Here is a 27684-nt window from a genome sequence, read left to right on the forward strand (position 1 = left end):
TAAGCAGAACCAGAACTTTTATATGCTCACAGATGGTACTTGTAGATGGCCCAAGGGCCTTCCTCCTCGTACTCACGGCGGCTGAGCCACAGACTCTGGAAGGAGTCCCGGGACGCCATGATGGAGCCTCCAAGCCAAGCAGCAACAGCACGGTGGGGAGAGCCCAGCACAGTGGCTCGGGGGCCCAGCTCCTGACTTAGGCGCTCAGGAAAGCCGTTCACCAGGGTGGTGCCACCTTCCAGCACCACGTTGGCCAGTAGCTGCTCCTGCTGCTTGGCATCCAGCCGGCCAATGCTAAGGAGGGCTAGTTGTGGGAGGCCAGGCTGGTTGAGGCCTAGCAGATTGGGCTGGAAGAGGGCCTCAGGGCAGCAGAAACGCTCAGAGCCCAGTGTGATGACCTGTTTGTCTGGAAGCATGAAGTCCACTCGGGCCTGAGCCTGGGCGCGGGCCATCTCAGCTGTCATGTCCATGGCCACATAGCTGCAGGCCTCTTTAATCTGGTTGACCAACCCTGCCTTGGGTGGCGAGTGGCCACCTGCCAGCAATAGCTGAGCCAGGTATTCAGTGAGGTCAGCACCAGCCACGTCCAGCCGGTAGGTGTCGAGGGGGGCCAGATCCCCCGTGAGGATAGGCGCCACATAGGAGGTACCATGGCCACTGCCCAGCACCAGCCCAGTGGTGCGCCCGTAAGCATAGAGTGCCAGGAGGGCCTGATGCGCCGTCTGCATGGCTGGCACGTGGAAACGCTCAAAGAGTATTTCAGCCACCTTTTCTCGGTTGGTGCGCGGTGAAATGGGTGAGTCAGCCACGAGGACAGCCAGCTCCTCCAGCCGCACGCCCAGCCTGCAATAAAACAAGTGCTGCCACAGCACCTCCAATGCATCCCAGTCAGAGACCACTCCTCGATTCAGCACCGAACAGGAGCCCTCTTGGTCCTCGGACACCACATACCGAGGCTCGTCCTGGGCTGGGTGCTGTAGCAGTTGGACACGTGAGGACACCACACTGAGGACGTGGTCCTCTCCAGCCAGTCCACATTTGGTGAAGCCCGTGCCTGTATCAATCACCACAGCCGCCATGTCCTGGTAGGGACCCAGTGAGTGGCGGCAGAGCACCGGGGACTGCACTGGCAGAGCATCCATGGCGGGCACCAGTTCATAGCAGGCCCCACGGAGCAGGCCAAGGTGTGCAACCACTGGTGAGTGTGTAATGTCCTCAGCCATCAGCTTGAACCGGGGACCCTGGGGGTCACTGCCCACCATAGCCACGGGCAAGACCTTGCACCCAGTGCCAGGTGTAGATAATGTGACCAGGGAAAACTGCTCCTCTTGGGTCCCAGGGGAGCTGCCAGGTTGCCAGGATGAGAGCTGATGTGTGCTGGAGCTTTGAGTGGCACCAACACCGACCTTTTCTCTACTCATGTAGACACGGGTCTCCTTAGGGGCCAGGGGCACCTGAAGTAGCCCTACGTGGGCCGGCAAGCCCAAGGGCTCTCCTTCCTGATGCAAGGTGGAGGCCTGGCCAGGCTCCCTGGGGATGGGGGTCCCTCCTGAGATGATGGGCTCTTTGGAAATGGGGGGTTCTTGAGAAAAGGGATGCTTCCCGGTGAGAGAAAGCTGCCTGGCAAGAGGGGTTCCAGTGAGAGGGGGCTGACCAGGAAGGGGGAGCTGCTTGGTAGAAGGGACTTGCTCAGCCAGGAGTGGCTGACCAGAAAGGGGGGTCTGCCTGGTGAGGGGACACTGGTCGGCAGAGGGAGGCTGAGCAGTTGGAGGGGGCTGTCCAGCCAGGGGACACTGCTCAGCTAGTGGGGGCTGACCACTGAGGGAGGCCTGCCCAGCACCTTCGGCCCTAAGGTTGTCAGGGTGAGCAGTAAGGACCGCTTTCTGGTTGTGGTTGCCTGTATCCACCTGGAATAGGGATCTGGGCATCACCTGGGGTTTCGCTTGTGGCGTAGGCTCGGGGATCAGCTCTGAGTTCACCCACTGCAGTTTCTTGGGCTGGACCATGGAAGTGTCCTGCATCCTGGCTGTATTCAGCATCCAGATGGTGTGACTAGCTTCATTTTTTTCAGCATCAGGTTTAGACCAGCCAGGCTCATGAACATGGCTCAACATCCTCTCACCAAATTGGAGGGGCATCCCCAGTGGAATGGGCCCAGTGAACAGTCTGATGGGTGTCTCAGTACCAGGGGAGTCCCGTGACTCCAAGTTGATACTCCCCTCCTTGGGAACCAGGGCCACCTCTCGATAGCTTCCCGACGAGAGGCTAGAGGGCACAGGGCTGGACAGTACGGGTGAAGTGGACCAGAATCTGGAACGATTGTTGTCAGGGGAAAGGATTGGCACGGGTAATGGTCGAGTGGACAACACATTTTCAGGGACATAGATGGATGGGTGGCTGGGCATGAGGCCCACGAGCACTGCCCGTGAACCCATGGGGTCATGGCACAGTAGCCCCATCCTGGTGTTGCCTGTGGCTATATCAAACACCAGCACATGGTCTTCCACAGCATCCCGGAGCTGGCAGGTAGGGGCACTGGAAGGGGGAATCTGTATGGCTTCCCTGGGAGACTGGACTGGGGACTGCTCGTGGCAGGATACTTGGTAGGCAGACGCTGGCACATTGGAGCAGGTATTGTTGCAAACATTGAGAGGCTGCTGGTCTGGCTGAGAGCTGCAGATCTCATGGCTACTCCTCTGGGACTTGGGGGACCCTGGGAGTCCTGAGCCTGGTGTTGGGCTGCCTGGCCTGGAGGTGTAGACCAGGGGCTTCTCTGCTGGGTTCTCAGGCTGGTTGGGTAACACCAGCATTCTGGCAACCTCAAGCTCCTGGACATGGTCTGAGGACTCCTCTGGAGTGGGAGCTGGGGCAGGAGTCTCCTCCCGAAAATGAAAATCCACTTTGTCCTGGCAGGGTGTGACCACTTTGGAAGACTCCAAGACAACTGACCATCGATTGCCACACTCCCTGAGCAGAAGGTCTTGGGACAGGCCATTGGTGATGGCAAGGGTATCTGTCGAGTGGTCAGGGTTGGAGGTGTAAGGTTCAGATGCTGCTGGCATTGGGGTTGTATCCACAGCTGAAGTATTTGCCTGAGATGGAGTTGGAGGAGCCTGGGCTGGACACGGGCACTTGCCCTGGCCCTGACCTTGAGTTGGAGCCAGAGGAGGATCTTGGGCTACAACTGAGCCATCCTCCCCTGACAGGAAATAGGGTAGCCACCGGCTCTTTCTGCTGCCCACAGGGGCTCTCTGGTCAGGACTGCAAGGGCCTTTGCCCCAGCCTACCAGGACTTTAGCTGGAGCCTTGCCCTGCCCTGCAACCTGAACCTGAAGCCGGGAGCGGCAGAATCCATCCTGGGCCATGTCACTGGTGCTGTCACTGCGTGTGCACAAGGGTAGGGCCAGGGTCCTGTTCTCCACGATGAGATGCGTTTGGGTTCCCACGATGGAGCTTGGAAACGGACTAGTAGAAGGGAGCCTCAGAGTATCTTGGGAGGCCTGCTCACAGCCACACTGGGAGCTAACCTCAGCAGGGTCCCGGTGTAGCTGGTGAATGGGCTCAGGGGCATGGGCCTGGGAGGCAGGGCCACAGGTCCCATCAATGATGGCCTCGGTGGACAATGACAACCCCTGCCTGAAGTATGCAGATCCCGAGTTTATCCATGGTCCCTGGGACCCTCTGAGGCCACCCCCCGGATGCTGGCTGCTGGCCAAGGAGTGGTCTTGGGGGCCGGATGTATCAGGGCCCCCCACCTTCTTGGTGACTTCCATAGTCCTGCTCCATGCCCTAGGTGCCCTGCCCCCACTTCGTTGTCATGGCGACCCCACACATCACAGCCCCCAGTGACCTGGGGGCGGGGGGGGGGGGGGGGGGGGGTGGTGACAGAGTGTGGGAAACCAGGGGCCCCACCCCCCTGAGGAATGCGGCCTGCCCAGGGAACCTTGGGAAACAGAAAGGCCCAGGAACCTTAGTGAAGTTCTTCACCAACCCTAGGCCACCCTCCTCTCCCCTTACCAGCCAGGTGACTACTCTACCCAGGCCTGCCATAGAGTGAGGACAGTGCCCCTTGCGGCAGGGCCTAGGAGTGGCAGTGTAAAGCCAACAGAGAAAGGTAGGCAGGGGAGACTCTGGATTCCTAGTGTACCTCAGATGCCAGACTTGGTTCTTTCTCCTCACTTCTCAGGTGTCAACTTGAGGCTTAAGGCCTGACCCAGGGATGAGTTCCAAGTATGTGACTCAAGGGACTTTGGTGGATCAAAGCCCCTTTACCACTCAGTCCTGGGAGACAGAAGAGGGTGAGGGGCCCAGCTCAGGTCCATGCTCCTCTCCCCCATGTTCCCTGGCTCCCACTCCAGGGACAGCAGCTCCTTGGCAGTCTTTCTGCTCCAGATGGTTCTCCTCTGCCTGTGCCTCACAGAGCCCCCTCCCCAGAGCCACATGTCTTTGAAGCCTAGAACCAGTCAGTATCCCACAGAGGTGACTATGGGAGCCACAGGGGTGGGGTGGGGCCTTTGTTCAGAATCCTCAAGTCAGAATGTTCTAGCTCTTGTCACATTGTGTCAACTTCTCCTTGGCCATGAGGGGGGCAGGGCACTTGGCATAGGGCTAGGCCACAGTGGACACAAGGCCAGCCAAGTGGCAATTATAGATGGGGCACAGTAGGGACACAGGGGGCACAGGGCTGGCTACAGAGTGGAGGTATGGTTGGTGCAGGACTGGGCATGCAGTGGGCACAGCTGTATATACAATGAGGACAAGCTGGATAAAGGACTGGACATAGGGTAGGCACATAGGAAATGTAAGCTATTAGACTGGGTGGACACTTTCACCCTTCATTTCTTAGATGGGCAAACATAAGGCAGGGAGGGGTGGGACCTGCCAGGACCACCAGCACCAGACGTGACCTACTACGACATGAGACAGGCCTAGGCAGCAGTTTGGGGAACCACCTGTTAACCACAGGCCTAGTCTGGAGGTTCTGACCTGAGGCCGCGTCAGTTCTCCTCCCTCCTGCCAGCCGTCAACTCTGAACCTCTTCTGTCTGGGCCCCAGGGCTATGTCCTTTCAGGCCTCAGTCTTTCTGCCCAGGAAACAGGTTTGTGGAGAATGCAGCTGTAGGCTCGTCCTCTGAAGCAGTGTTTTCACAAAGGTTAAAAATAGTACTTACAGTTGGCAGTGGGGTGTGAAACGATGTGACCGGGGACTAAGGCTAGCACTGTGCTGCATCCACACCTTCTTGACGCAGCAGGGGGCAAAGCCTGACTCAGCCACGTTCAGGCCCCCCAGGCCCCCTCCCCTCTCCCCAGATGCTGCCTTCAGTTAAGAATGGGGACAGATTTCTCTGAACACTACTGTGTCACCACACACTGTGGCCCAGGAAGGTGGCAGAGCCGAAGGGTCTGTGGCCTGCGTGTGTATACATGCACACGCACATACGTGCTGAACACTATCAACTTCATTCATCTCTTGCCCTGAGCAAACTGCTTTTTCCCCAACAACAGAGATGCTGGTAGCAGCCTCTGGCGCATGTGCAGGCCTTGAGCTGGGCTGAACCTGGGAGGGCTGGGGAGGCATGGAGGGAGGCATAATCCTCCTTTCCAGGGCTGGGAGCTTTGCGAACAACTGACCTGGGGTTGTTCTGAGGTATCCTGGGGAAGGGAGCAGAGCCAGCTGAAGGATGTGGGCCCATGAAGGAAGGCCCAAAGAAAGCAGTCCTGAGAGAGGAGAAAGCTCTTCCCCTCCTGGGAAGCAAACACCCCCTTATAGCAACAATAACGACGACTGATACCGATTGGGCTCTTCTTACGAGCCAGGCGGTGCTGAACGCATGTAACCCAGCCTCATGATAATTTGATGAGCCGGGCACTATCATCCCTATTTGACGAATGAAGAAATCAAGGCACAGAGAGGAGAAAGAATTCACAGAGGTCTTAGCTAATTAGTAGTAGAGCCAGAATCTGAAGCCAGACCACCAGGCTCTGGCCCCCCACTTCAGAAATCTATGTACCACCGCTGGTTACCACACCTAGGACTTGTACGCATGGACCCTGCTGGAAAGCAGTCAACATGCCTCCCTTCTGAGTGCGGCAGCCCCAAGCCCCCACCTAAGCTGTGTCCCACATGAACCTTCTCCTCCTCCCAATAGCTTAGCAGGTGGCTTAAGCCTGGGAGGACCGTTTTCCCTAATGGCACCTCTAAGCCAGTGGCCTCCCAGGAGCCTGGCAGTGCTGAAGAGGGGCCAGCTACACACCCTGCTGAAGCAGGCTGAGTCCTTTGTACTCAGAATTCTGGGCTGGTCAAAGCCCAGTGCATTTCATCCAGGTAAAGGGAGGGGCAGCAGGGCAGCCAGAGAGGCTCCCAGGCTGGACCCCTTCTGCCCAGCCCCCAGGGTTCAGGCAGGGACATTGCCACTGTACCCCTCCCCCCTACATGTTTTTAAACAGTCTCTCCCCACGAAGAAGGGCATCCAATTCTATTTCTGATTCTGGAAAGTGAGGAGGGCCAACATGTTGCCATGGCAAACTAGAGAGCCCCTCCTCGAGGCTGAGCCCATTCCCCAGGCTGAAGGCTCTCTAGGATGGAGGGGCCAAGAAAGAACTGGAAGGAGCCTAGTCTGAGGGCAAGGCCATAAGGAGTCTCCTCTGGAGGGCAGGTCCTGACATTACCTCTTCTCACACCTCACCTGACCCCCTCTGGGCAGACTTTGGGGAAAAGGCCCCAACTCCCGTGGACAGGGTCAGATTTCAGGAGATGGAGTCAGGACGCTCTGAGAAACCATTCTTTCTTGTGGATCAGGCTAGAACCCTCCCACCTAGGAGGTCTTGAGGGTGGAGGGCAGAAAGGGCACCAAGAGGAGAGGGAGGGTTTCAGGACTAGCCAGGTCTCCCAGACCTGATTCTCCAATGCAGATGTATTTTTGGCTTCTTTGTACTCTCAGGAAACAGCTCTGTCAAATCCTTGGCCCTGCACTCCTCCAGTCTACCTGTCTTCCCCCTCCATGTGCCCAGGGAAGACTCTGGATATCGCCAGAAAATCTAGGATCAGAAGGAATCTTAGAGAGCTCCCAGTGGAGGCAACCACTTGGTAAATAGAGTAAAAAGCAAGGCGTGTTTCCTGAGAGATTTATGCCCACTGTCCAGGGTCTCATACTCCAGCCCTTCTGCCCCAGAGGGTGCAGCTAGGTAGCATTTAGACCTGTGAAGGGAGGGCATTCCACATAGGAGCACAGCCCAGGTACAGGAAGGCTTCCGAAAAGACCTAAAAGGATGTTTTGACCCAACCCTCTCTGGGTAGTGATGGGAAACCGAGACCCCCACAAAGGAAGGAGACATTCTTGGTCTCCTGGCTCCACAAACAGCTCCACAGTGCTTTCTCTGTATTTTCCTCTCCTGACCCTCTGCTCTGGAGCTGTCCGAGTGACCCATGAGCACTAACTTCTGGCTTCCCTGAAGTCTCTCCTGGCCAGAATTCACCCATTCCCTAGAGATAGCTGACCCCTCCTCCTCCCTGGTCCCCATGCCTGACCCCAAAGGGAGACAGCCAAGGGTTCAGAGAACAGCCCTAGGGGAACCAATGGTGGGGTGAGGGGTGATAATCCACTCCTAATCTGGGATGTGGAATGCAGATCCAAGAGTGCCGGGAGGATGTGGCTTTTGAGCTCTAAGGCACAGGGAAATTTAAATAACAGATGTTTAAACAACCTTCCCTGCAAGCCTCGGTGCAGTGACCCCTCTGCTGTGATGTGTTACAGCTTAAAAATAGCCCACAATGAACTGCTTGAGCTCCAATTGACTCAAGCTTACGTAACTCTGCGTGAAAGATGGCCAGCCGCACCAGCCTGGAGGGAGGGCAACGGCAGAGACACCCTGACTGCTTCGGGGCCAGGGCAAGCTCCTCACCGTCCCTGGGAGCAGCCCCCCAGCCAGGAGCCAGCATAGGTGGGGGCAGAGGAAGTGCTGCCAGAAGCATGCATAACTTCATGACTATTGAGAAGAGACCTCCAACCACATCTGCAGAGGGGAGGTGAGATCTGCCCTCCCTCAGGGTCCTTGGAGAACCTGGGCCCAGTGGAGGGTGGGGGCAACTTTAAGAACAGATGGCTGGGTCAGAGCCCATGGGCAAGGAGCCATGTGGGAAGGGTGACTGGGGCTGCCCAAAGGATTCCTTCCCCCCTTTGAAGAGGGAGCGCCCCAGCTTGGAGGAAATGTCAGCATAATCGATGCCTGGCTGGAGCTGGCACTAGCACAGAGTCCAGGAGTGAAGCTGACTCCTTTGGGACCTTTGGGACCAGGCTGCACTGGTGGGACTTGTGACATGGGAAAGTGAGCACTGGCTTCCAAGCAGACCGAATCCTGTGCTCTTGGCTGCCAGCTGCTTTGAGTCTCCTGCCTTTCCTGATATGTTCCCAGATCCCAAGTGCCCAGTCCAAGACATTCCACAAGTGTGCAGGTGGCTAAACCAACCTAAAACGGAGTAGAGAGGAGAGAAGGCAAGGATGCCCCCGGCATTGAGAGCCTCTGGTGCTCCCTCTCCTGAGCAACTTCCCTCAGCTCCCACCACCTGAGTTCAAAATAGGCACTACCGCGGGCCTTGCCTCTGAGCTTCCACTGAGTGACAGTGAGACTGGTGAGGGCTAAATATAAGGGCCTCCTGTCAGGACCCTCTGTCTGGGCTGTCAGGGCCACAAGTACCTCTGCTTTCCTGACAAGGTCAGGGCTGCCAGATGGGAGGAGCAGAAGTTGCAGGGGAATGAGTAGCAATGGTAGGGCAGACACAGGTGCTGGGATCCTCATCCTACAAGAGGAGAGTGTGGTGGTGTTGCCTCCCTCTCCAGGCAGCACTGCCATCCCTGCTAGACCTAGCATGAATATCCTGGAACTGGAGGCAGAAGATGTTCGGGGCACCGAGGGGATAGAGAACAAGATGCAGAGGCTGTCGGGGAGGCTCAGGAGCCGAGAGTTCCTATCAGAGACGGACTGATTGGGTGGGTGGGGAGCAGGATTCAGGAGAAACAGTCATTTTTAAGGGGGTCTGAGGATATCAGTGTGAGGTGGCTGGGATCCAGGTGCCACACCTATGTTCTGAGCTGGGTCAGGCAAGCTCCGCCAGCTGATGGGCACCACCTGCCAAGTTTTGGGCCAAGGACTCCCACCAGGGGAGGACCAACTGTGAAGGCCATGCTCATGCTCCAGGTCACCATCCTCAAACCTGAAGAACCCAAGCCCAGCCAGGAGGCCACCTCAGTCAGATGTGAATGTCACAGCTGCCCAGGATCTCCTGGCATCTACACTCATTGGGTTAGAAACTCTAGCTAGAGCAAACCCCAAAGGAGTAGCAGGAGAGAACGAGGCTCAGCAGGCCCCTGTGCCAGATGGGGAACACCGGGGGCCCTTCACGGAGTCATCCCCACTCCTCTGGGCTGGCGTAGCCCTACCTCTCGGCTAGGACCCTCATCTGGGCAGAGCAGAGGCTCTGAGTGAAGAGACGCTCAGTTCCTGGGGACTTCACAGAGGGGAGTTTTCCAACGCCACATGGAGTAAAAGGTGTTTCTTGTTAGGGCCTGGGAGATAAGGCTCAGTGCTCAGCTACTGATTCCTGGGACTGCTTATCCCCAGGCAGAGGCAGTAAGTGTAAGATGCAGCCTGGGCCTCTCGGAGCCTCAGACACTCCCAGCAGTGCCCATGTTTCCCCCAACCCACTCTACAGGTAAAGGGAGTTAATTTCTGAAGTAGGTGGAGCTGTGGCCTCATGAGCTGCATTGAGAGAGTGACTGGTGAGGCCAGTGTCCCAGGAAGATCCCAAAGTTTGGAATGGGGCAATATCTGGGGCCCTTGTGTGTGACCCCAGAGGGCCTTTGGGTCCCTGGGAAAATTCTCTGAAAGGCTGGGACTGAGGCATTAGACCAGACTCATGGTCCCCCATCAAAGCAGGTCGGTCTACCCCATGCATGCTCTCCAGGTGCCAGACAACAGTGACACCAATGGGCAGTCAAGAGGCTGTGAGTCATCTGCAGCTTCCTCAGCCCCAGCTCCCATCCTAGCCTCCCTCCAGCCTTTACTGGCACCTGTTGCCCCCAGCCCCCCCTGGGCTGTGATAGGGGGAGATGAGGCAGGGGAGCTGGTACCTTCTTTCCACAGCTCATGGTGGAAAGACTGGACTCCCAAAGCCCCAGAAGAAGCCTCTGCTCACCCCATTCCATCCTAGTGGCAGGCCTAGGCCCACCATGGCCACCAATAAACTTCCCCTTGCACCAGCCAGCCACCATGCCTGAGATACTAGTCAGGCCTCCCCCAGGGGAAAGGCAGCTCAGCCTTCACTGGCTTGGAAGCCACTCAGAAACGTTCTAGTTCCCCCAGCCCATCTGGGGCCTAGAACTAACCCTCCCTTCCTCTTCTTCCTGGTGGCCCAGTCAGGAATTTGAAACCCTGAAACAGTTCCAGTTTCTGACACTTCAGCTGAAATTGTGACTATTCGGGTGGCTCTGAGAATGGAGCTCAGAGCTTGGGGGCTGCAGCACTGGGAGGGGGTGCAGCTGTGCCATGATCCAGGAGCCCAAGCACCTGCTTAACTAGGCCCCTTCCCTGGAGAATCCTGGGAAGCCTAGAGGCCCAGAGGCTCTTGGCTCAGAAATATGTCCAAAGCCCCACATTCTGGCTGCACGGGAGAGCTGATACCTGGAGCTATCCTCCATCTGCCTTCTCTGAAAGTCCTCTCCTGCTAAGCTCCCCTCCCAAGCAGAGACCCCTTCTTCTCCAAGCCCCTCTCTTATGAGATGAGACAGTGGTCCATGAGTTTCAAGGGCTCAGTGGAGAAGGAGCCTCAGTCCAGCTTCAGAGAGGCCCCTGGGCCTTCTCCTCACTCCCCACCCAGGGAGGGGAGCTCTGGGTGACCTTCAGATCCCCAGCATGAGGTCAGAGCAGGAGGACTGCCAGTTGGAGGGATGGAGACAGCCCTTTCCAACTAGTATGGCGACTCTGGCTGTCAGGGGTACTCTAGGACATTTCACTCATCTCTCTTGTAGCCTCAGGGTGACACAATTGATTCCCCCCACCACACACACACAACACGCACACACAGGGACCAGGGGTCTCTGGCTGAACATGCAAGGCTATAAGACATCCTCCATGACTGAGTAGGGACCAGAGGTATAGTGGTAAACAGGCAGATAGAGTCCATCTCTCCAGATCATAGACCCCTGATCTTTGGAACCCTGCACTTGAGCAGAAGATCCCCTTTTAAGCTTTACCCACATGTCCTCAGGGTCCTTAGTCTCCCCATGGCAGGGCCTCCTATGGGTAGAGAACAGTTGGGCAGCTCCAGTCCCAAGGAAACCCCCACTCTATTTACCAGGGAGCTCTTGCTTCAAACCCAGTGTTACATGTATGACAGGGCAAAAAGTTGGCAACTCACAGGAGAGGGAGCTTGCTCCCCTTAGGATGAGCTGGGGTCTCCCAACTGGTGGGAGGGAGGCTATAGGGGTCCTGTGTAAGAGAGAAGAACCACCATGATGCATGCCCTGGGCCCAGTCACTGACATCCAAGCTGTGCCCTTAGCATCAAGGGTGTGGGAGAAGAGTGGTACAAGGAGGAAACTGTTCTCGCTCTCCAGTGGAGTCTGCCCCTCTAGTGGCTATTGTGCAGTGGTCTTGATGAGTATAAATAGCCTGGGCAGTCTAGCATCTTGAAGCTGGTGCCTTAAAAGTGTGGTGAGGCCTTGCTGCTGGCTCATCTCTCTCAAGGCTGTAAGGGCAATGCTGGTAGGCTTTGAGGTAGGGGAGCCCGTCTCTATGTCCTGACAGTGTGTGTGGGGGGGTGGGGGGGAGCTGCAGGCAGAGCAGGGAGCCCTGAGAGCAGCTGGGGCCTGGGGAAAGGGACAGACATGGGCTGGGCAGTGGGAGAAGCCATTCTGACTACGGCATGCCTGAGTACTCAACCCACCCCTCTTGGTTCCATCAAGAAGTCCCCAGGGCCCTGTAACCTGAATTAGCACCTTGCCCTACCCTTCCTGTTCTCTGGAGCCTTCTTACTGATCCAACCCCTTTCCAGCCTCAGAGTCTTTGCATGTGCTGCTCACTTTGCCCAAAACTGTCTTCCCCCACCTCTGCTTCTGGCACAGTTCCTACCTGACAGGGTTATAGCAGAAATGTCACCTCCTGGGGAGGCTTCTTTCACCTCTATTCTCTCTCTAAAGCTGACCTCCATTCCCTCAAAGCAGCCTGTCTTTCTTTCATAGCATTGACCACAATTTGCACTTGATGATTCGTTGGTTCATTTACTAGTTCAAGGGCCAGTGTCTGTGCGGTCACTGTTAAGTCCCCTGTGCCCAGAAGGTCAAGCACACACCAGGTATGCCGTAAATACTCCTCGCATCAAGGATCATTCTCACTGCTCCCTCTCTGGAGTGAAGGGACAAGTGCCTTGCTCCCTCCTGTCACCCCTGAAAGTTAAGGGGGCAGGGACAGGGCAGAAGCCACCTCAGGCTGCCCCTGGCCTGGCATGGACTAGAGGCAGTTTGGGATTAACTCCCTGGCTGCTAGGCAGGTCCAATCCCTGGGGCCTGCCTAGGGCGGAGGTCACGTGGGCTGTGGTGGCTCTGAGGAAGGCCAGGGCCGACGTGCGATCCTGTGCACAGGTGGGGTCTGCGACTGTTCTGGGTGCATGTTCGCCTCATCCGAGGCACCAGGACCCAGGTTCACGTAGGCTGCAGGCAGCTGGACGTAGTGGTCCCCAAGCAGCCTGGCCGCCACGTGCTCCACTTCCTCCACCAGCGCTGAGAAGGTGGGTCTCCCTGCAGGGTCCGCAGCCCAGCAGCGCTGCATCACTGCGTACCTGTGGGGAGAGGGGCATGTCAGAGGCAGGGCACATCCCCACCCAGAGATCCCGGGCTGCCCACCTGCTCTTAATCCTCTGGCAGGCCGCACAGGAATGAGAACAGGTAACAGGGCCTAGTGCAGAGCATTGCCCAGTCAGAGGCAGCTCTTCTCAGCATTGTGATTGCTGTTCCAGTCTTGCCTCCCCACCGTGGCAGAGGTTGAATTGCCCCAGGGATTAAGAGTTTGGACTCCTGAGCCCCGGTGTGACCTGAGCAGTGTGATCTTGGGCAAGATTCTTAACCTCTCTGTGTCTCTGGATCCTCTTCTGATCACAGAGCTGTGGCGGCATAGGGTGGGAGGATGCCTGTGAAGCGCTTACTTAGCTTAAGGCACAGCTTACAGGCTATCAGTTATCATCTTAGGTCTTCTAGGAAGGAAGCCCATGTCCAGTGAAATGGAGATTAAAAGTCCTGAGACATGGACATGTGGGATGCCCAGCCATTGTTTCTGTGGGTTTACCTGGTGGGCCCCAACACATGCCTCTTCATCTTGGAAATGCTGCCTCTGCCTTAAATGACACTAAGTGCCCTTCACACAATAATCTCATAATTCTCAGACTCTGAGGGTGGTACTGTCATCATCCAAACTTTACAGATAAGGAAACTGAGGCCTCAAGTGGAAAAGAGACTTGGTCTGGTCTAGTGGATGCTCTGATGGTCCACCCAGATCCCCCTTCATCCTCCCAGTGGGTGCTGCTGACCCTTGGCTAAAGCCCTCCCTAGGAATTACCCCAGGCAGAAAGTAACTGCCTCCCCCAAGCTCACACTATGACCACTGACTTATTAATGTCCAGTACAAGGACCTGGCCCCTTGATCTAAATTTCGTAAAACTCTGGGGCTCCTGGATGGCTCAGTTGGTTAAGCGTTTGACTTCAGCTCAAGTCACAATCCCACAGTTTGTGGGTTCCAGCCCTACACTGGGCTCTGTGCTGACAGCTCAGAGCCTGGATCCTGCTTCAGATTCTGTGTCTCCCTTCTCTCTGTCCCTCCCCTGCTCGCTCTCTCTCTCTCTCTCTCTCTCAAAAAACATTAAAAGGGGCACCTGGGTGCCCAGTCGGTGGTCAGTCGGTTAAGCAGCCGACTTCAGCTCAGGTCATGATCTTGCAGTTTGTGAGTTCAAGCCCCACGTCAGGCTCTGTGCTGACAGCTCAGAGCCTGGAGCCTGCTTCAGATTCTGTGTCCCCTCTCTCTGCCCCTCCCCTGCTCATGCTCTGTCTCTCTCTCCCCAAAATAAATAAACATTAAAAAGATTTTTTAATTAAAAAAAAAAAAAAAAATATATATATATATATATATATATATATATATATATATATATATATATATATATATATATATTTCTTAAAACTCCAAAGAGCCACCCCAGATCAAGCAGCCCCCTGGGCTATAGCCCAAGGATGGGCTATAGCCTCTGCGGCATCTGCATGGCAGCCCAACTTCTCCACCTGCCCAGTCCTGCTTCCCTGGGCTCTCTGCTTGCCTGGCTCTGACTGATCCTTTGGTTGACCTGGAAAGGGACCCTCTCTGGGCCTCAGTTTCCTCATCTGTGGACTGGTTCCACCAGCATTTGGGGCTGGGAGGAGATCACAGTTGCCATGGTAATAGTACTCCCCACTCAGAGGACTCAGGTTCCCCTAGTCTATCAATAAACTCCCTGTATATATAGCTCCAGGTGAGAATCTGTTTCAGGGAACCTGACCCAGGGGCAGATGGGTAGTAAAGATGATTTCACTTACTTCAAACCAGAGGCATTAGTGAAATGAATAATAAAGATCAAACCCAAGGCAGGCAGGGGCTGGGAAGAAGGGTTACTCGTACCCTTCTAGAGCACAGTCTGAGATTGGAATCATCAACTACCTTTACCTGTGACCTGGTTCTTCCTGTTCTAACCACAAAGATCTGGGCACAGATAAGGCACGCGTACTGCTTCTGAAGCTGAACCCCAGCACAGACCCACTGGGCAGGCACAGTGACTGTTTCATAGTTGTCACCATGCCTTGGGATCAGGGAATCTGAAACTATATCCAGTAGGGAGATGTTGGGGGTGGGGGCTAGTGTGGGAGCTAATGGAACCTCTCTCTGAGGTTAAATGAATGGAAAAGATGGAAAACAGGCCCCCCTTAGCGGGGGTGGGGTGAGGAGTGCTGAGAAATCAAATCACTGGCCTCAACCCAGACTCTGAGTGGGGAGTACTGTTACCATGGCAACCATGATCTCCTCCCAGCACTCAGCCCCAAATGCTGGTGGAACCAGTCCACAGATGAGGAAACTGAGGTCCAGAGAGGGTCCCTTTCCAGGTCAACCAGAGGATCAGTCCGAGAGCCAGGCAAGAACACTGTCTCCTGTCCCTTCCTTGTCTCTGGGGCCCAGCTCCCTCCCACTACCACCTCCACATACTCACAGAGAATCAGGACAATATTCAGGCTGGGGCAGGCGTCGACCCTGGGCCAGGAAGTGAGTGAGGTCAAAAGGGTCAATGTGGGGGTATGGTGGGGCACCCCGTGTCAGCAGCTCCCACAGCAGCACACCGAACGACCACTGTGGGAAGGAGAAAGGAGACTCAACTCTTACCCCAAGTTTGGGGACAGGTGGGCCCCCCAGGTCCTCTATCTCCTAGAGTCCTCCAGCTGGAAATTAATCAGAGCCCGCTCCTCAGTATCTCATACACATCTTTCCTCAGTCTCCTCTCATCACCAGACCCTGCCCAGAGTTGGGCCTGTAGGCCCTGTATTGTCTGCAAGGAGCCAATGAGTTCAGAACCCCCTCTTGCCGTGGCAAGAGGGCTCTATCTTAGACCTGCTCAAGAGGTGGGCAAATGGGCTGCGGGGGCTGCTCAGCTTAGGGATTCCCTGGGCTCAAATCATCTTCTGGACCTAAAAGGGCAAGGCCAAGTGCTCTCCCAGGACACTGAGGCCATGTGGACTCTGGGGCAGGTGGGGCCTCACCACATCAGACTTGGTGGTGAATCTGTAGGTCTGCAGGCTCTCCAGTGCCATCCATTTGACAGGGAGGCGAGCATGGCGATGCTGTCGAACACTGTAGTACTCCTTGTCCAGGATACCACGGGCCAGGCCAAAGTCAGCCACCTTGACTGTGAATGACTCATCCAGCCTGAGAGCAGGGGAGCATACTCAGGACTGGCCCCCACCGGGCCCTAAACCCATTTACTCCAGGCCTTCACAGGGTTTCAGAGCCACCGTGTCCAATCTAAGCCTGCACTGGGCAGATAGGAGAACTGAGGCCCAGAGAGGGGAGGACATGCCCAAGGCTGCACAGCAAGGGCTGGAGCGTGGGCCCTTGCCTGAGATGCCTTTAGGCAGCTGTGCACCCTGGTGCCCTGCCCCCTTCCTTCACCCCAAATGCCCCGGCCCCTCACATGCAGTTCCGAGCAGCCAGGTCCCTGTGCACAAACTTCTGCTCTGCCAGGTACTCCATGCCACGGGCTACCTGAAGGCCGAAGCTGATGAGGTCCTTCACCGTGGGGTTCTAGGGGCACAGGTGGGTCGGTAGGCAAGGGCATAGCAACTCATCCCCAGCTGCTGCCCAAGTCTCCTGACCCGAGAACTGACCCGCTGGGGTGAGCGGATGAACTGAAGCAGGTCTCCATGGTGCATATAGGGTAGCAGCACCTGGGGCAGCCCTTCAGGGGGCAGCACAATACCGATGAGAGCCAGCACATTTGGGTGGTGCAGACCACGCATGAGCAGCCCCTCGCGCAGGAAGGCCTCCACCTCCTGCACCTCTGTGATACCTGTGGAGTGGCTTGAGTCAGACTCAGGGCAGGGAGACCCTTTGCCAGGGTCAGATGGAGAAATGGAGAAGAAAGTTCTCCTGTTCAGGGTTACTCAGCAAGGTGGTAGCACAGCAGGGACAGGGATCTTCCTAGCCTCTTCCCTACTTACGACTCAGCGACTTTATGGCACAATGGATTCGATTCTGGTCCTTGTCTGTGTATTCTCCATGGTAGACAACTCCAAAGTGGCCTGGTGAGGGGGAGATGGTGAGAGGGCCCCAATGCTCAGGGTGCACACCACACCCTCTCATTGGCAACCAAACCTCAGAGCACCAACTGGCCGATGTGACGTTAAAAACAAATAGCAGGGGGCGCCTGGGTGGCTTGGTCGGTTAAGCGTCCGACTTCGGCTCAGGTCATGATCTCACGGTCTGTGAGTTCGAGCCCCGCGTTGGGCTCTGTGCTGACGGCTCAGAGCCTGGGGCCTGTTTCAGATTCTGTGTGTCTCTCTCTCTCTGCCCCTCCCCTGTTCATGCTCTGTCTCTCTGTCTCAAAAATAAATAAACATTAAAAAAATTTAAAAAATAAAATAAAATAAAATAATAAAATAAAATAAAATAAAAAATAAAATAAATAAAATAAATGTAGTAATAAAGCTACATAATGACAGAGCCTGCACCCCTCCCATGCCTACTTAATCTGCACCAGAATCCACTGAAGACAGAACTAATTACTATTTCACAGATGAGCAGATGGAGGCTCAGAGAGGTTACGTGGTATTCCCAAGGTCACAAAGGTTGGTGAAAAGGCCAGAGCAGAGTCCTGCCCAAATGCCCCTTGAGTCCATGTCATCTCAGGACTCCATCTCTGCCCCAGCCCCACCTGGCTTGGCCCCCATACCTTTGCCAATGATTCTGTCCCTGTGGGTGACCACCTGCTCATGTGAGATCAGCACATCCTTGACCTCGGTCAGGAGTGCAGAGTCTAAGTCCCCAAGCTGGATGGACTCTGTCTGCAACAGTGGGACACAGGACCCGTCCCCACTGTCTGAGACGGATGCTTTGTGGCTCTGTGTGGTGGAATCCAGACCATGAGTGGCAGGGGCAGCTGTGGAGGAGAGGAAGTGAGGGGCCTGTGGAACAGAGGGTGTGGCCCCAGCTTTCAGCGCCTTCCCCGTCTCACCAAGGCCATTTCTGTAGTCAGAACCTGAGCGGAGTGCAGGCAAGGGGATGGCTCCAGTGGTCCGGTCCAAGGATGCCAGGTCATCTAGGTTTGGAGAAAGGACTGTGGAAAGACAGCCCCTCGTGGCCAGCCTCTCCAAACTCAGTCCCCAGGAGGTATGGGCAGACCTCCAAGGCCTGGGCAGAAAGAGGACTTGGAGATGCCATGGTTTGGTGTAGGCCAAGTCAGGAGGGGAGTGGAGAGCTCACCCAGTTGTTTCCTCCGCCAGTAGTTGAAGATCAGCGCAGCGGCCAGTGCAGCCACAAGCAGAAGCAGGGCCAGCAGGACACCAAGGAGTAGCCTCTGTGGGACCCCCTCTGGGCCTGGCCGTATCACCCTGCCCAGGATGTGACATCCATCATCCACACAGACCTGGGGGCAGGTGGCAGCTCAGGCCCAGCCTGCAAGCCCTGGCCCATGTCTCATGTGGAGAGCCAGCTGAGCTGCCTACCTGCAGTGGGGCGCCATCCTTGTCAAGTTGCAGGGAGGAAGGCAGAGGGCAGATGACCACATCCCCCCGGAGCTCATGCTGGCAGCTCTTACCACCCACGGTCACGTTCACATCCACACAATCAGCCACAGCGCCCAGCCCAATATACTGCAGAGAGTCATAAGGACTGGCCAGTGCCCCCATCTCCTCTGGGCAAGGCTTCAGCCCTAACCCTTCACCGTCCCTGACCTCCATCCCCCACACTTACCTCAAACTTAACAGCACGCTCCTCGGGCTTCAGTGGGGCAAAGTCAGTGGTGGGTGGATGGGGTGGGGGCAGGAAGCGAAAGCCTGGCTGCGTGAAGCCAGCAGCTCCATCCCCCCAGGCACTCAGGTTCCCTGTTACCCACCCCTGGGGGCTTCGGACGACATATTCGGGCAGGCGGCACCGATGCTGCTCCGGGAGGTGCCCTGTACACTGCTGGGGCCCATGCGAGAGTGGTTAGCCAGGCATCCCACCTACGGCCACCCCAGTCTCCTCAGCCCAGCACGGGGTAGAGCTAGAACTCAGAGGATTGATCCAGCCTTCCTCCCTCCTGGCTAGTGTCCATTTGGCAGCTTCCAGTGACAGCTCACCCTGTTTTCCACTGCCATAAGCCCATCATGGAATGACAGCACTAGGTGCCACGCTGAAGTCAGATGCTGGCCATGGATGGTGACATGGGAGCCACTGTGGAGGAAAGCAATGTGGTGGGCTTGGGGTGCTCTCTGAGGCTGCCTCCCTCATTCCTTAGGAGACCAGAGTGGGCAAGGGGGTGGCACTTACATGTAGCCACAGTTGGGGCTGATGCCCAGCACAATGGGGTCTTCCAGGTAGTGGAAGGTCCAGGAGCCTGGCACCACAGCGCCCCCCACCTGCAGGTGAATGGGAACCCTGGCCATAGCAGCCCCAGGGGGCGTAGTACATAAGAGCTGCCCCTCGCTGACCCTGCAGAACGGGGTGGGGGTGGGGGTGGGAGGATTGGTCTCAGGATCATCCTCCAGGTGATGGCCAGACCCACCTCCTTTAAGGTCTGCCAATCCCTCTCAGTTCTTCTGTTGGTCATCTCCCCACCCTGCCCATTATCAATGAGTCTGTTTGAAGACAGGGTCTTTAAGGCTTCCAAGAAGAAGGCAGGGCAGGAAAGGCTCCCCACAGCCTTGGCTAGAGCCAATTAACTCTGTGATGGGCTCTCTCACCATCCCCAAACCACCCGTGGGCTGGAGGGGGCAACAGACCCTTCCTCCTGGACCTGCTCCCTACACTGACCATTTGAGCTCTTCTCTCTCTGCCCTGGTAGGATCCAAGGCCCACCTGGTAAGGGCTCCCTGAGTGGGGAGCCCTGTGGCCTCCCCTCCCCTTGCATGTTGGCACTTACTGTTCCAGTGGGCACTCAGTCCCATTGACCAGCACCATCTGACTGGTGCCTAAAGACAGGCCTTGGCCTTCAAAGGTGAGGCGGGTGCCCCCTGCCCGTGGGCCAAAGAGGGGTTTTACTGCTGTCAGCACTGGCTCCTAAGAAGACATAGAGGTGGTTTAGCTTGGCATAAAAGGCCTTCCACTCCAAGCCCTTCCTTGCCCACATTGCCTGGCTGGCCAAGGGTACAGACAAGGCAAGGTGGCCTCACCATGAAAGAGAAGCCTTGCAGCATGGAGGTGCCATCCACTTGGAAGTGCTTGCCTGGTGGCATGTTGGTCACAGTGAGGCTGATGTTGGCGGGCCCGGCTGGCTGCATGCCCAAGGGCTCCAGCTCACACTCAAGCTCCTCTACAAAGTCTTTCCGGGGCACTGGGCTAGGGTACCAGGGGAACCCAAGGTCAGCCAGGGGTCACACAGGCCTGGCTGTATGCCTGCTACATACCACAGGTCTCCTCTGAGCCTGAGGATGGTATCTCTTTACTCGTGCCTTCCTCCAAGGTAAGCAGGATCTGGTGAGGCAGGGACTAACCTTGCCCAGTTCCATGACTCAACAGACAGGTAGGGCATATGCAGGCTCAAGCAGGGACAGAGAGGTCTCCTTAGACACCAAGCAACCAGAGTCACTTCAGTTTGCCTGATATCTCCTTGCCCCCAGTAAGCAGAAGACAGGGTCTCACAGGGAAGGGGCTGCTTGGTCACCCCTGTCCGGGACAGGAAGCGCAGAGACCAGCTTGTACCTGAGGTTTGGGCTGTCCTTGGGCAGCAGTCGGCAGGGACTTTGGCCCACGGTGACCTGATGGGTGCCCTCAGGCACCAGATCAGCAGGGCGCAGGTAGAAGTTGGAGCCACACAGGGTCAGCCTTGTGCTGCCCCTTAGGGGTCCACTCTGGGGGTAGAACTGAAGAGAGGGAGACAGCCTGAGTCCCTGTGTGCATCCGGGCTCTCAGCTGTCTGCTTTTCCCAGAGTTTTCTGCTATGCCCCTTGCCTGCCCTCCCTCCAAGTCTCCTAGGTCACTTGTAGTCCTCACTCAGGCACTTTTCTGCCTCTAAGTCTTTGCATGTGCCATCCCCTCTGACAAGAATACCCTCCTTGTTGATATTGAGGACATTCCAGGCCTGAGGATCATGGTTAAGACATGCTGACCCCCACTCCAGGCCCAGCTTGTCCCACCCTTACCTGGGCCCTGCCAAGCAAGTCATACCTCAGTGAGCTCAGGTGGACAATGATCCTGTTGCCAGGAGCCAGGACACTCCTTCTGCCGGCCACACATGCCCCCACACCAGCCACAGCCCATGAAACGCTGTGCCCGCAGACAACTCCCACAGGTGAGGAAGTGGTGGCAGCCAGGGCCCTGGATAGGTACCTGGAAGACCTTGGAGTGGCAGAGGGGTGGTTCAGGGGTGGCTGGAGGGAGAACTAGACCCAGAGACTGCCTGGTCCCATTGTAGGTCAGGGTGGTGAGACCTGTATGTCAGCGCCTCCCTGGATTAGATGGGGAGGCTTTGTTTCTACAGCCCTGGCCCCAGGCCCTACCCTAGTCCCACCTTACCTGCTCCCCGGAGGAAAAGAACAGGTGGTCTCCAAGGCGACTGACATCTCGTCGTATGGGCTGCCTGTTGCTGCCCAGTGAGAAGTTGGACACATACAGCAAGTAGTTGAGAGATCTGGCCAGCTCCACCTGGGATAGGTTAGCTGTGAGCAAAATGGAAATGGGGAAGGGGACCCAGGAACAAGGAGCTGTGGAGATGGGGGTCCTACCTGCAGGATGCGCCCATCAGTTGTGCCCATGTGGGCCACTGTGACATTGTCAAGGTGTGTCACATGCAGTGCAGTGACCTGTACTGGTCCTAATAGCCCGTTGAAGAGGTCCACACGTGATAGGCTGCCGCTAACCAGCAGAGGAAAGTGATGGCAGCTGGTGTTGGGGCTGGGGGCCTCCAGGCCAGGCTGAGGAGAGTCGGGTAAGGAGTCAGGGCTCATCCTCACACACTGACCCCTTGGGATCTCTGTCAGTGACCACAGCAGCCCAAACCCCCATCCCTTACCTGACTTGGCTAGATAAGACTCCAGGTCTGCCACTTACCCACCCCCTCCCACCTATGGGGCTCTCAGAGGTAGTAAGTCCAGGAAGGAAGGCCCAGGCTGGAAGGCCAGCATCTGCTGCTATGCCTTGCCCTGACCTGCCATGTCCATTCTGATAATGACTTAGAGTCTCACAGACCCAACCTCATTCTTGCCTCACAACCACTGTGTAAAGTGGGTGCTTTCAACACCCCTATTTTGCAGATAAGGAAATGAGCTCAGAAACGGTTTGGTCACTTGTCCAAGGCCTTATAGGCCCTCAGGAGAGGAGCCAGGCAAGAAGTCTGAGCTCTTGAGCAGAGTCCTCTTCTGCCCCCTGCTGGTTATTCCCTGTACTTCAGCAAACCCTGTCCCCTTTGGGGGCTTCAGTTTCTCTCCAGCCTAAGGTGGCTAAACTCTGAAGTTAATTGGCCAGCATGGGGCTGGTAACATGGTTCTTCTCCCTGAGACTCCAAAGATCTTCCTGTACCTCCAGCTGCAACCTGCATCCCCTTCAGATACAAAAGGGAAAAACCAAGGCCTGAAGGCTAGGCCCCAGGGATTGGGAAACACCTGTCACCTGTTCTTAATAGGAAGGTGTTTTGGGGGACTGCACTCAAGGCACCAAGGCAGGACTGTGGAAGCTTCTGGGAAATCATATCAGGGTATGATGCAAGGCATTGGAGCTGGGTGCAAAGCACAGGCAGGGCTCAGTAGCCCTGGGGCTTGCGACATTCCCTTGCCAGCCCTGGGGTGCCCATCAAACCAAGTATGCTTAACCTAGTCCTGAGACCTCAGTGCTGATAAGGAGCCCTGGGGGTGCAGAGCTGGGCACAGAAATTCCACACACTCTAGGTCTGTAGCCTGGATGGGTGGGAACTGGGACTCTGTCCTCACTTGAGGCGGGAAAGGGGCCTGACCTTAGCCGGAAGCCAGCGGGTATTTTTAGCATGACTCAGGAACAGGTGGGGCTGAGGGGTGGCAAAGAGGCCCTACCCTGATCAGGACCACACCCCTGTCTGCTTGCCCCTGGGTCCTAGGACTTAGCTCTGGGTTTTCAGGTTTGTCTATAAGCCAGCCTGTGACTCCTAAGAGCATGACTCAAGTGTCCAGTGCCCCACAAAGGAGGGTGACTGCTCCAGAGTCAAATCCCACCTGAACCCATGGAAGGCAGGTGCCAGCTCAGAGTCCCCACAGGCTTCCTGAGGCCAGCCACAATCAGCACACAGTGGGTGTTGCCCTGGAGGCTACATGCCCAGTCACTGGACAAACACTGTATAGGCTGGTTCACACATCTCCCTGGCCAGCTTGTGGGCCATCTTGAGATCAGTCCTCCTCGAACCTAGCACTGCCAACTCATGCTGGATGTCTTCTGACCCACTGACCACCAGCCAAGTCCGTGAGAGGTTCAGACTCCCCCAGAAGGAAGAGAGGAGGGCAGGCAGGGCTGCCCAGGCCCTGACAAGGGCTCTCCCCCCATAGGGCCTCCTCAGCCCAGATGGACTCAGCTGAGGGAGGGAGGCTGGAGATGCTCTACTCCTCGCTGTTCGTACATTCTCCTTCCACCTCTGAGGCATTAGTAAGAGCCAGAAAGGAGTCAGTGGGGAACGTCACAGAAGTAGCAGAGCCACAGGGCAGCCAAAGACTCAGAGCAGTGACTGTGAGTGAGCTCACTGAAAGACCACTTATCCAGTGCTGTTCACCCCATTGTCTTGGTTTTACCTCTTACAAGCTAGGGTAGGACTGTTTCCATGGCTCTCAGTTTGGGTTTTGTCCTTAGCATTTTAAGGAATGTCCTGTTTGTCTCTGTTCCAGCTCCCTGACACCATAGCTGGAGAGAACCTTGGTAGGGTCTGCTGGGAAAAGCCCCCAATTCAGCGATGGCCGGCAGACCTCCTACTTGGGGTGAGATGGGGAACTAGAGCAGGGCCCCAACCACAGTGAAAGAAAGTCTGGGACTCCTTCATGGTGAACCACTTCCAATCAGCCCCTCCTAAGCCTTTACTCATCCCCAGATGTTTACAGTTGTTTGCACAAGACTGGGGTGAGCTTCCTGGAATCTACTAGAGCCAAGTTGCCTTCCCACCATGTCCTTGGTCCTCCCCCAGTCACTCCACAGAGGACAATCAGGGATGAGTGTGTCTGTGAAGCCCAAGCCGTGCAGGCTCTCTGACAAGCCCCCAAACTTCCAAGGCCCAGGAGGCTCCCTGGAATGGGGTGGGGGCATCCTCTGACAACTCCTGCCCCACCCTCTTTGGAAAGCAGAACAAAACAGTGCTTCCAAAGGGAAAGAGAAACTGCTGGTGAGCAGCCGTATCTGTGTGAATCTGTTAGCATCTGCTTGTGGGGGGGGGGGGGGGCTGTTTCTCTGTGTATGTCCTTGAGGGTATGTGTGGTGGGCAGGTAGGAGGGGATCATTGTACCGGAGTTAGGCAGTGTCTCTGCCAGACAGTTGTGATGCAGTCTGGTTCTCACACAATCTAGGAAACTACCTAAAAAAAATCAGAGGCCATAGTACCTAAGAGAGTGAAAGAGCAAAATGGAGGAGAAACAGAGACTAGTCTGGCTAGTAGGTGAGCCTCCAGTATAGCCTGTGCTTGGCTGATTCCCTCACGCCCTCCACACCCCCACCTGCCCCCAGCACTAAGGAACTGGGTGGAAGAGAAAACGTCTTCCCTCCTGCCCTTCTCCCTCCCTCCCAGACCCTCTTACTGTATTCTACCACCTGCTCACGGGTGAGGGCCCCTTCTTTCTGCTCACCGGGTTGGGGCAAAAACTAGGCGACTGGAAGAAGTCGAGGCCTCGCCGGATGCCCGGGGGGACAGGAGGCTCACAACAGCGCTCCACACCATGCTCGATGAGAGTGTCCACTAGGTCGATGGGAAAGGCACAGACGACAGAGTTGGGATTCACACCAGGACTGCTGTCTCTGCTAGCCACAAAGACGCCAAATAGCACTTCTTGGCCCTCTGCGATGCTCAGCTCAGCAGCTAGCTTGCTGCCCACTGGAGCTGTGTGGGCCGCCCTCAGCACTGGGTAGGGCTGTCCTCCCTCAGTGGCCCCGCGGCGCCGGCGTTTGGGTGCGAATCGGCAGTCGAGAACGAGCTCGCGGTAGTCGCCCAGCTCGGGCTCAGCAGCGCTGAGCCGTGCCAGGCGTGTGTGCAAGGCTTCCGAGGCAGCTGCCACGCTGGCCCGTTGCACCTTCAGGAAATAGACAAAGGCTCTGGCGCGGAAACTGTACACGTACTGGATAGGATAGGAAGCGAGGTGCTCCGGCAGCACGGACAGCGCGGCAAACCCCGGTGCAAATCCTGAGGCATCGGCCTTGAGGCGCCGGATGGACACTGAGCGGGGGCTGAAGCTCGAGGCCACCGTCTCATCCAGTGAGGATGCCACGTAGAAGTAGGAGGCATGGCCCTGCTCAACCACGGTCACGAGGGTGCCCAGAGGACTGGCCACACAGTCAGGGCAGTCCTCGGGCTGGTTGTGGTTGGCGGAGAAGAGGCAGGCTGGCGGTGCCAGGTGCAGGGCTGTCCCTTGGGGCTCTAGCTCGTGCAGGAAGCAGCGCCCATGCAGGCTCGAGCCACAGCTGACTAGTGCGGGCAGAGCTGGCTCCAGCACCAGCACCTGTGCATCTGTGTCTCCCTGCGGGCTGTGGGGGCCCGGGCCACAGGCCGCACACGTCTGACAGCCAGGGTCTCCAACAGGACCTGTGGCCAGGCTCTCTACTGGCTGCAGGCCAGGCCCAAGCACGTGCAGGCGATTGCGTGTAGCCACGAACACGGCACTCCCGTCCCTGCCGCCCTCGTAGGTCGCTATGGCCTGTACCGGACCTCCGGCCGAGAAGCTGGGCACCTTGTACTCGACGTCAAAATCGCGCAAGGCGGCGTAGGGGGTGCGCGGACACTGCCAGGACTCTCTGGCCGGCAGTGGTGGCAGCAGTAGCAGCAGTAATAACAGTGAAGGCTGTGACGGCGGCGAGAGAAGCTCCATCGAGGCCCACCTGGGCCCCTGCAGGGACCCTTGGAGGCCCGGGCCTGGCTGGGAGCAGACTCAAGGTCCCGGTTGGGACCTGAGTCCGCAGCCGGTCCTGAAAGCCCTCGGGCAGGTGACCCACCCCCAGCGTGATGTCCAGCGCCCTCCCCTGCCCTCGAGTCTGAGCACCTGGCACCAGGTGGACATACACACCGCCAGTGAACGAAGAGGCCCCCTCACCTGCCTGCCCCAGCTGCTGCTCCAAGCAGGCACTCTGAGCAAAGTCGGCAGGAGGGCGCAGGGCGGGGCTGGCGGGGCCAGGGTGCGTGGGCGGAACTGTGGGCGGGGCCCGTTGAAGGCTCGGCCTAGCCAGCCCCTCCTCCCACCCGACTCTCCAGGCCTTCGAAAGCCTGTCACCTACACCTTCTCTTGGGGGCGTTTTTCTCAGTGGCATGTGGTGAGTGTGCCTGGAGTGGCCAAGAGAGAGGTAGGAAAGTCTGAGCCTTCCCTTCCCGCCGCTCACGACCGACTGGGCTGAAGTGAGGAGGGGTCGGAAGTCACCCCAGCACCAGTGAGGGTTTGAGGACCACCTGGCTTATTTTTGCCCTTGGCACCAGTATACAGCCAACACACTCAGACGCTGATCCCAGAACAGGGCCTGGAGGCCCCTGAGAGACCAAGAATGTGTGGAGGACCGGAGGGGAGAGGTGGGGGCCTCCGGGAGTAGTGAAACCCTCTCAGGGCAGGGGCCATCCTTTTCTGGGCCTGCCCTGGGATGTCAATGACTGGATGGTATCACAGGAAGGTGCATTGTCCCCTGCCTGCCCAAGGCGGTAGAGGTTATGAGTTAGGGCCTACCCTGCTGGCTGGACATTAGAGTCAGAGGAGAGGCAGCTTATGCGGAGGCCCAACCCTAGCTCTGGTCCCTCCACCACTGCCTCAGTAGGCAGAAGCTGCAGGATGGGGCTAACAAAACACACAGTGCTGGCTGCCTTTGCTGGCTGTGCTGCAGTGCCCCCCTGATATGGGGGAAACATGGGCTTTGACAGGGCACCTCTAACCTGCTCTGTAAGCTATGCTGGGCCTCAGTCTCTCCATCCCTGAAATGAGGGTATAGTTCTAACTAGTTGACTGCCCACAGTTCTCTCTTCAGTCTGAGTGAGGCATATGGGGTTGGGGGCAGGAGAGGCAACCTTGCCTCTTGTACATGGACTTCAGCGGTTGCTCCTTGATAACTGGTTCTCCCTAACATTTAAAGGGGGCTCTGGGGGACCTTGTCAGCCTGACAGCCCCCTTAGCCAGGTGGGCCTTAACCCTGGAGGGAGGGGAAGCTTCATAGGGTGGCCCTACACTGAGGTCTGAGGGACCTGTGAACTGTGGATCCCAGGGCTTTGGAGCATAAGAGGGGTGGGGGAGAGAGGAGCTTTCAGCCCAGCAAGATTCATTCAGCCTGATTCTTGGAGCTGTATCTCCTCTACTCCCCTATCCAGACAATATTCCTTGTTCCTCCTTCCAGGAGCACCTTTTTCCTTTCCTTCTCTTGCAGCTTAGATGGCACCACCTCCAGGAAGCCCTCCTGATCCAGTCAATCCCTGGTCCATTTTGTGGGTCCCACAGATCATATGCTATACCCACTCTAGCACAGCTGACTCTGAATACCTGACTCCCCACTTTCCCCATTCCTAGTGCTGAACTCCCCTCCCCCTTGGGGCTGGAGCTCAGTGAGCACCTGGGAGAGAGAGGAAACAGGATTGGGCAGCCACACCCAGTGCTGGGAGGATTCAGAGCCTCAGGCAACATAAATGGCACTCCCTTCTCTAACTAGAATTGGCCCGGAAATGAATAAATACCCTTAAAAAAAAATCATGTGTTCCACAGTCAACATGATTAAAGACACTCATGCCGGGTAAAACTGAAATGAAACATTCT

The 27684-nt window shown here is 56.7% G+C and overlaps 2 protein-coding genes across 11 annotated transcripts; both read right to left on the reverse strand.

Annotated features, from left to right (window-relative positions):
- LOC109247824 (uncharacterized) lies at nucleotides 1–3795 on the reverse strand. The gene has a single exon (XM_019416862.2). The coding sequence runs from the start codon at nucleotides 3771–3773 to the stop codon at nucleotides 27–29; it is 3747 nt and encodes a 1248-aa protein (XP_019272407.2). The 5' UTR covers nucleotides 3774–3795; the 3' UTR covers nucleotides 1–26.
- An 8458-nt stretch (nucleotides 3796–12253) lies between these two features.
- MST1R (macrophage stimulating 1 receptor) lies at nucleotides 12254–26027 on the reverse strand. Of its 10 annotated transcripts, none has more exons than XM_019416867.2 (20): nucleotides 24541–26027; nucleotides 21478–21666; nucleotides 21269–21397; nucleotides 20921–21091; nucleotides 20456–20616; nucleotides 19927–20092; nucleotides 19677–19813; nucleotides 19085–19246; nucleotides 18895–18988; nucleotides 18527–18736; nucleotides 18280–18426; nucleotides 18038–18200; nucleotides 17790–17891; nucleotides 17508–17714; nucleotides 16777–16857; nucleotides 16444–16625; nucleotides 16251–16360; nucleotides 15820–15985; nucleotides 15276–15412; nucleotides 12254–12830 (listed from the first exon to the last, which is right to left on the reverse strand). In XM_019416867.2, exons 1-20 carry the CDS (start codon nucleotides 25771–25773, stop codon nucleotides 12575–12577), a joined length of 4203 nt encoding a protein of 1400 aa, XP_019272412.2. In that variant the 5' UTR covers nucleotides 25774–26027; the 3' UTR covers nucleotides 12254–12574. The 10 variants fall into 10 exon arrangements, with proteins under 10 accessions (XP_019272412.2, XP_019272417.2, XP_019272414.2 ...); XM_019416872.2 differs by having other exon boundaries at nucleotides 17814–17891; nucleotides 18527–18739; XM_019416869.2 differs by having other exon boundaries at nucleotides 17508–17711; nucleotides 18527–18739.
- Between the last annotated feature and the right edge of the window lie 1657 nt (nucleotides 26028–27684).

The sequence above is a fragment of the Panthera pardus genome, unplaced genomic scaffold, assembly GCF_024362965.1.
Source record: "Panthera pardus isolate Hobbes unplaced genomic scaffold, ASM2436296v1 HiC_scaffold_8, whole genome shotgun sequence".
Classification (NCBI taxonomy): domain Eukaryota; kingdom Metazoa; phylum Chordata; class Mammalia; order Carnivora; family Felidae; genus Panthera; species Panthera pardus.

Coding starts and splice junctions, on each gene's coding strand:
- MST1R (XM_019416863.2), bottom strand. CDS start 25,773: ATGGAGCTTCTCTCGCCGCCGTCACAGCCTTCACTGTTATTACTGCTG. Junction 20,093..20,455: donor AAGGACAGCCCAAACCTCAG/GTACAAGCTGGT, acceptor CTGGTACCCTAG/CCCAGTGCCCCGGAAAGACT. Junction 15,986..16,250: donor CTGGCTGCTCGGAACTGCAT/GTGAGGGGCCGG, acceptor CCCTGCTCTCAG/GCTGGATGAGTCATTCACAG.
- LOC109247824 (XM_019416862.2), bottom strand. CDS start 3,773: ATGGAAGTCACCAAGAAGGTGGGGGGCCCTGATACATCCGGCCCCCAA.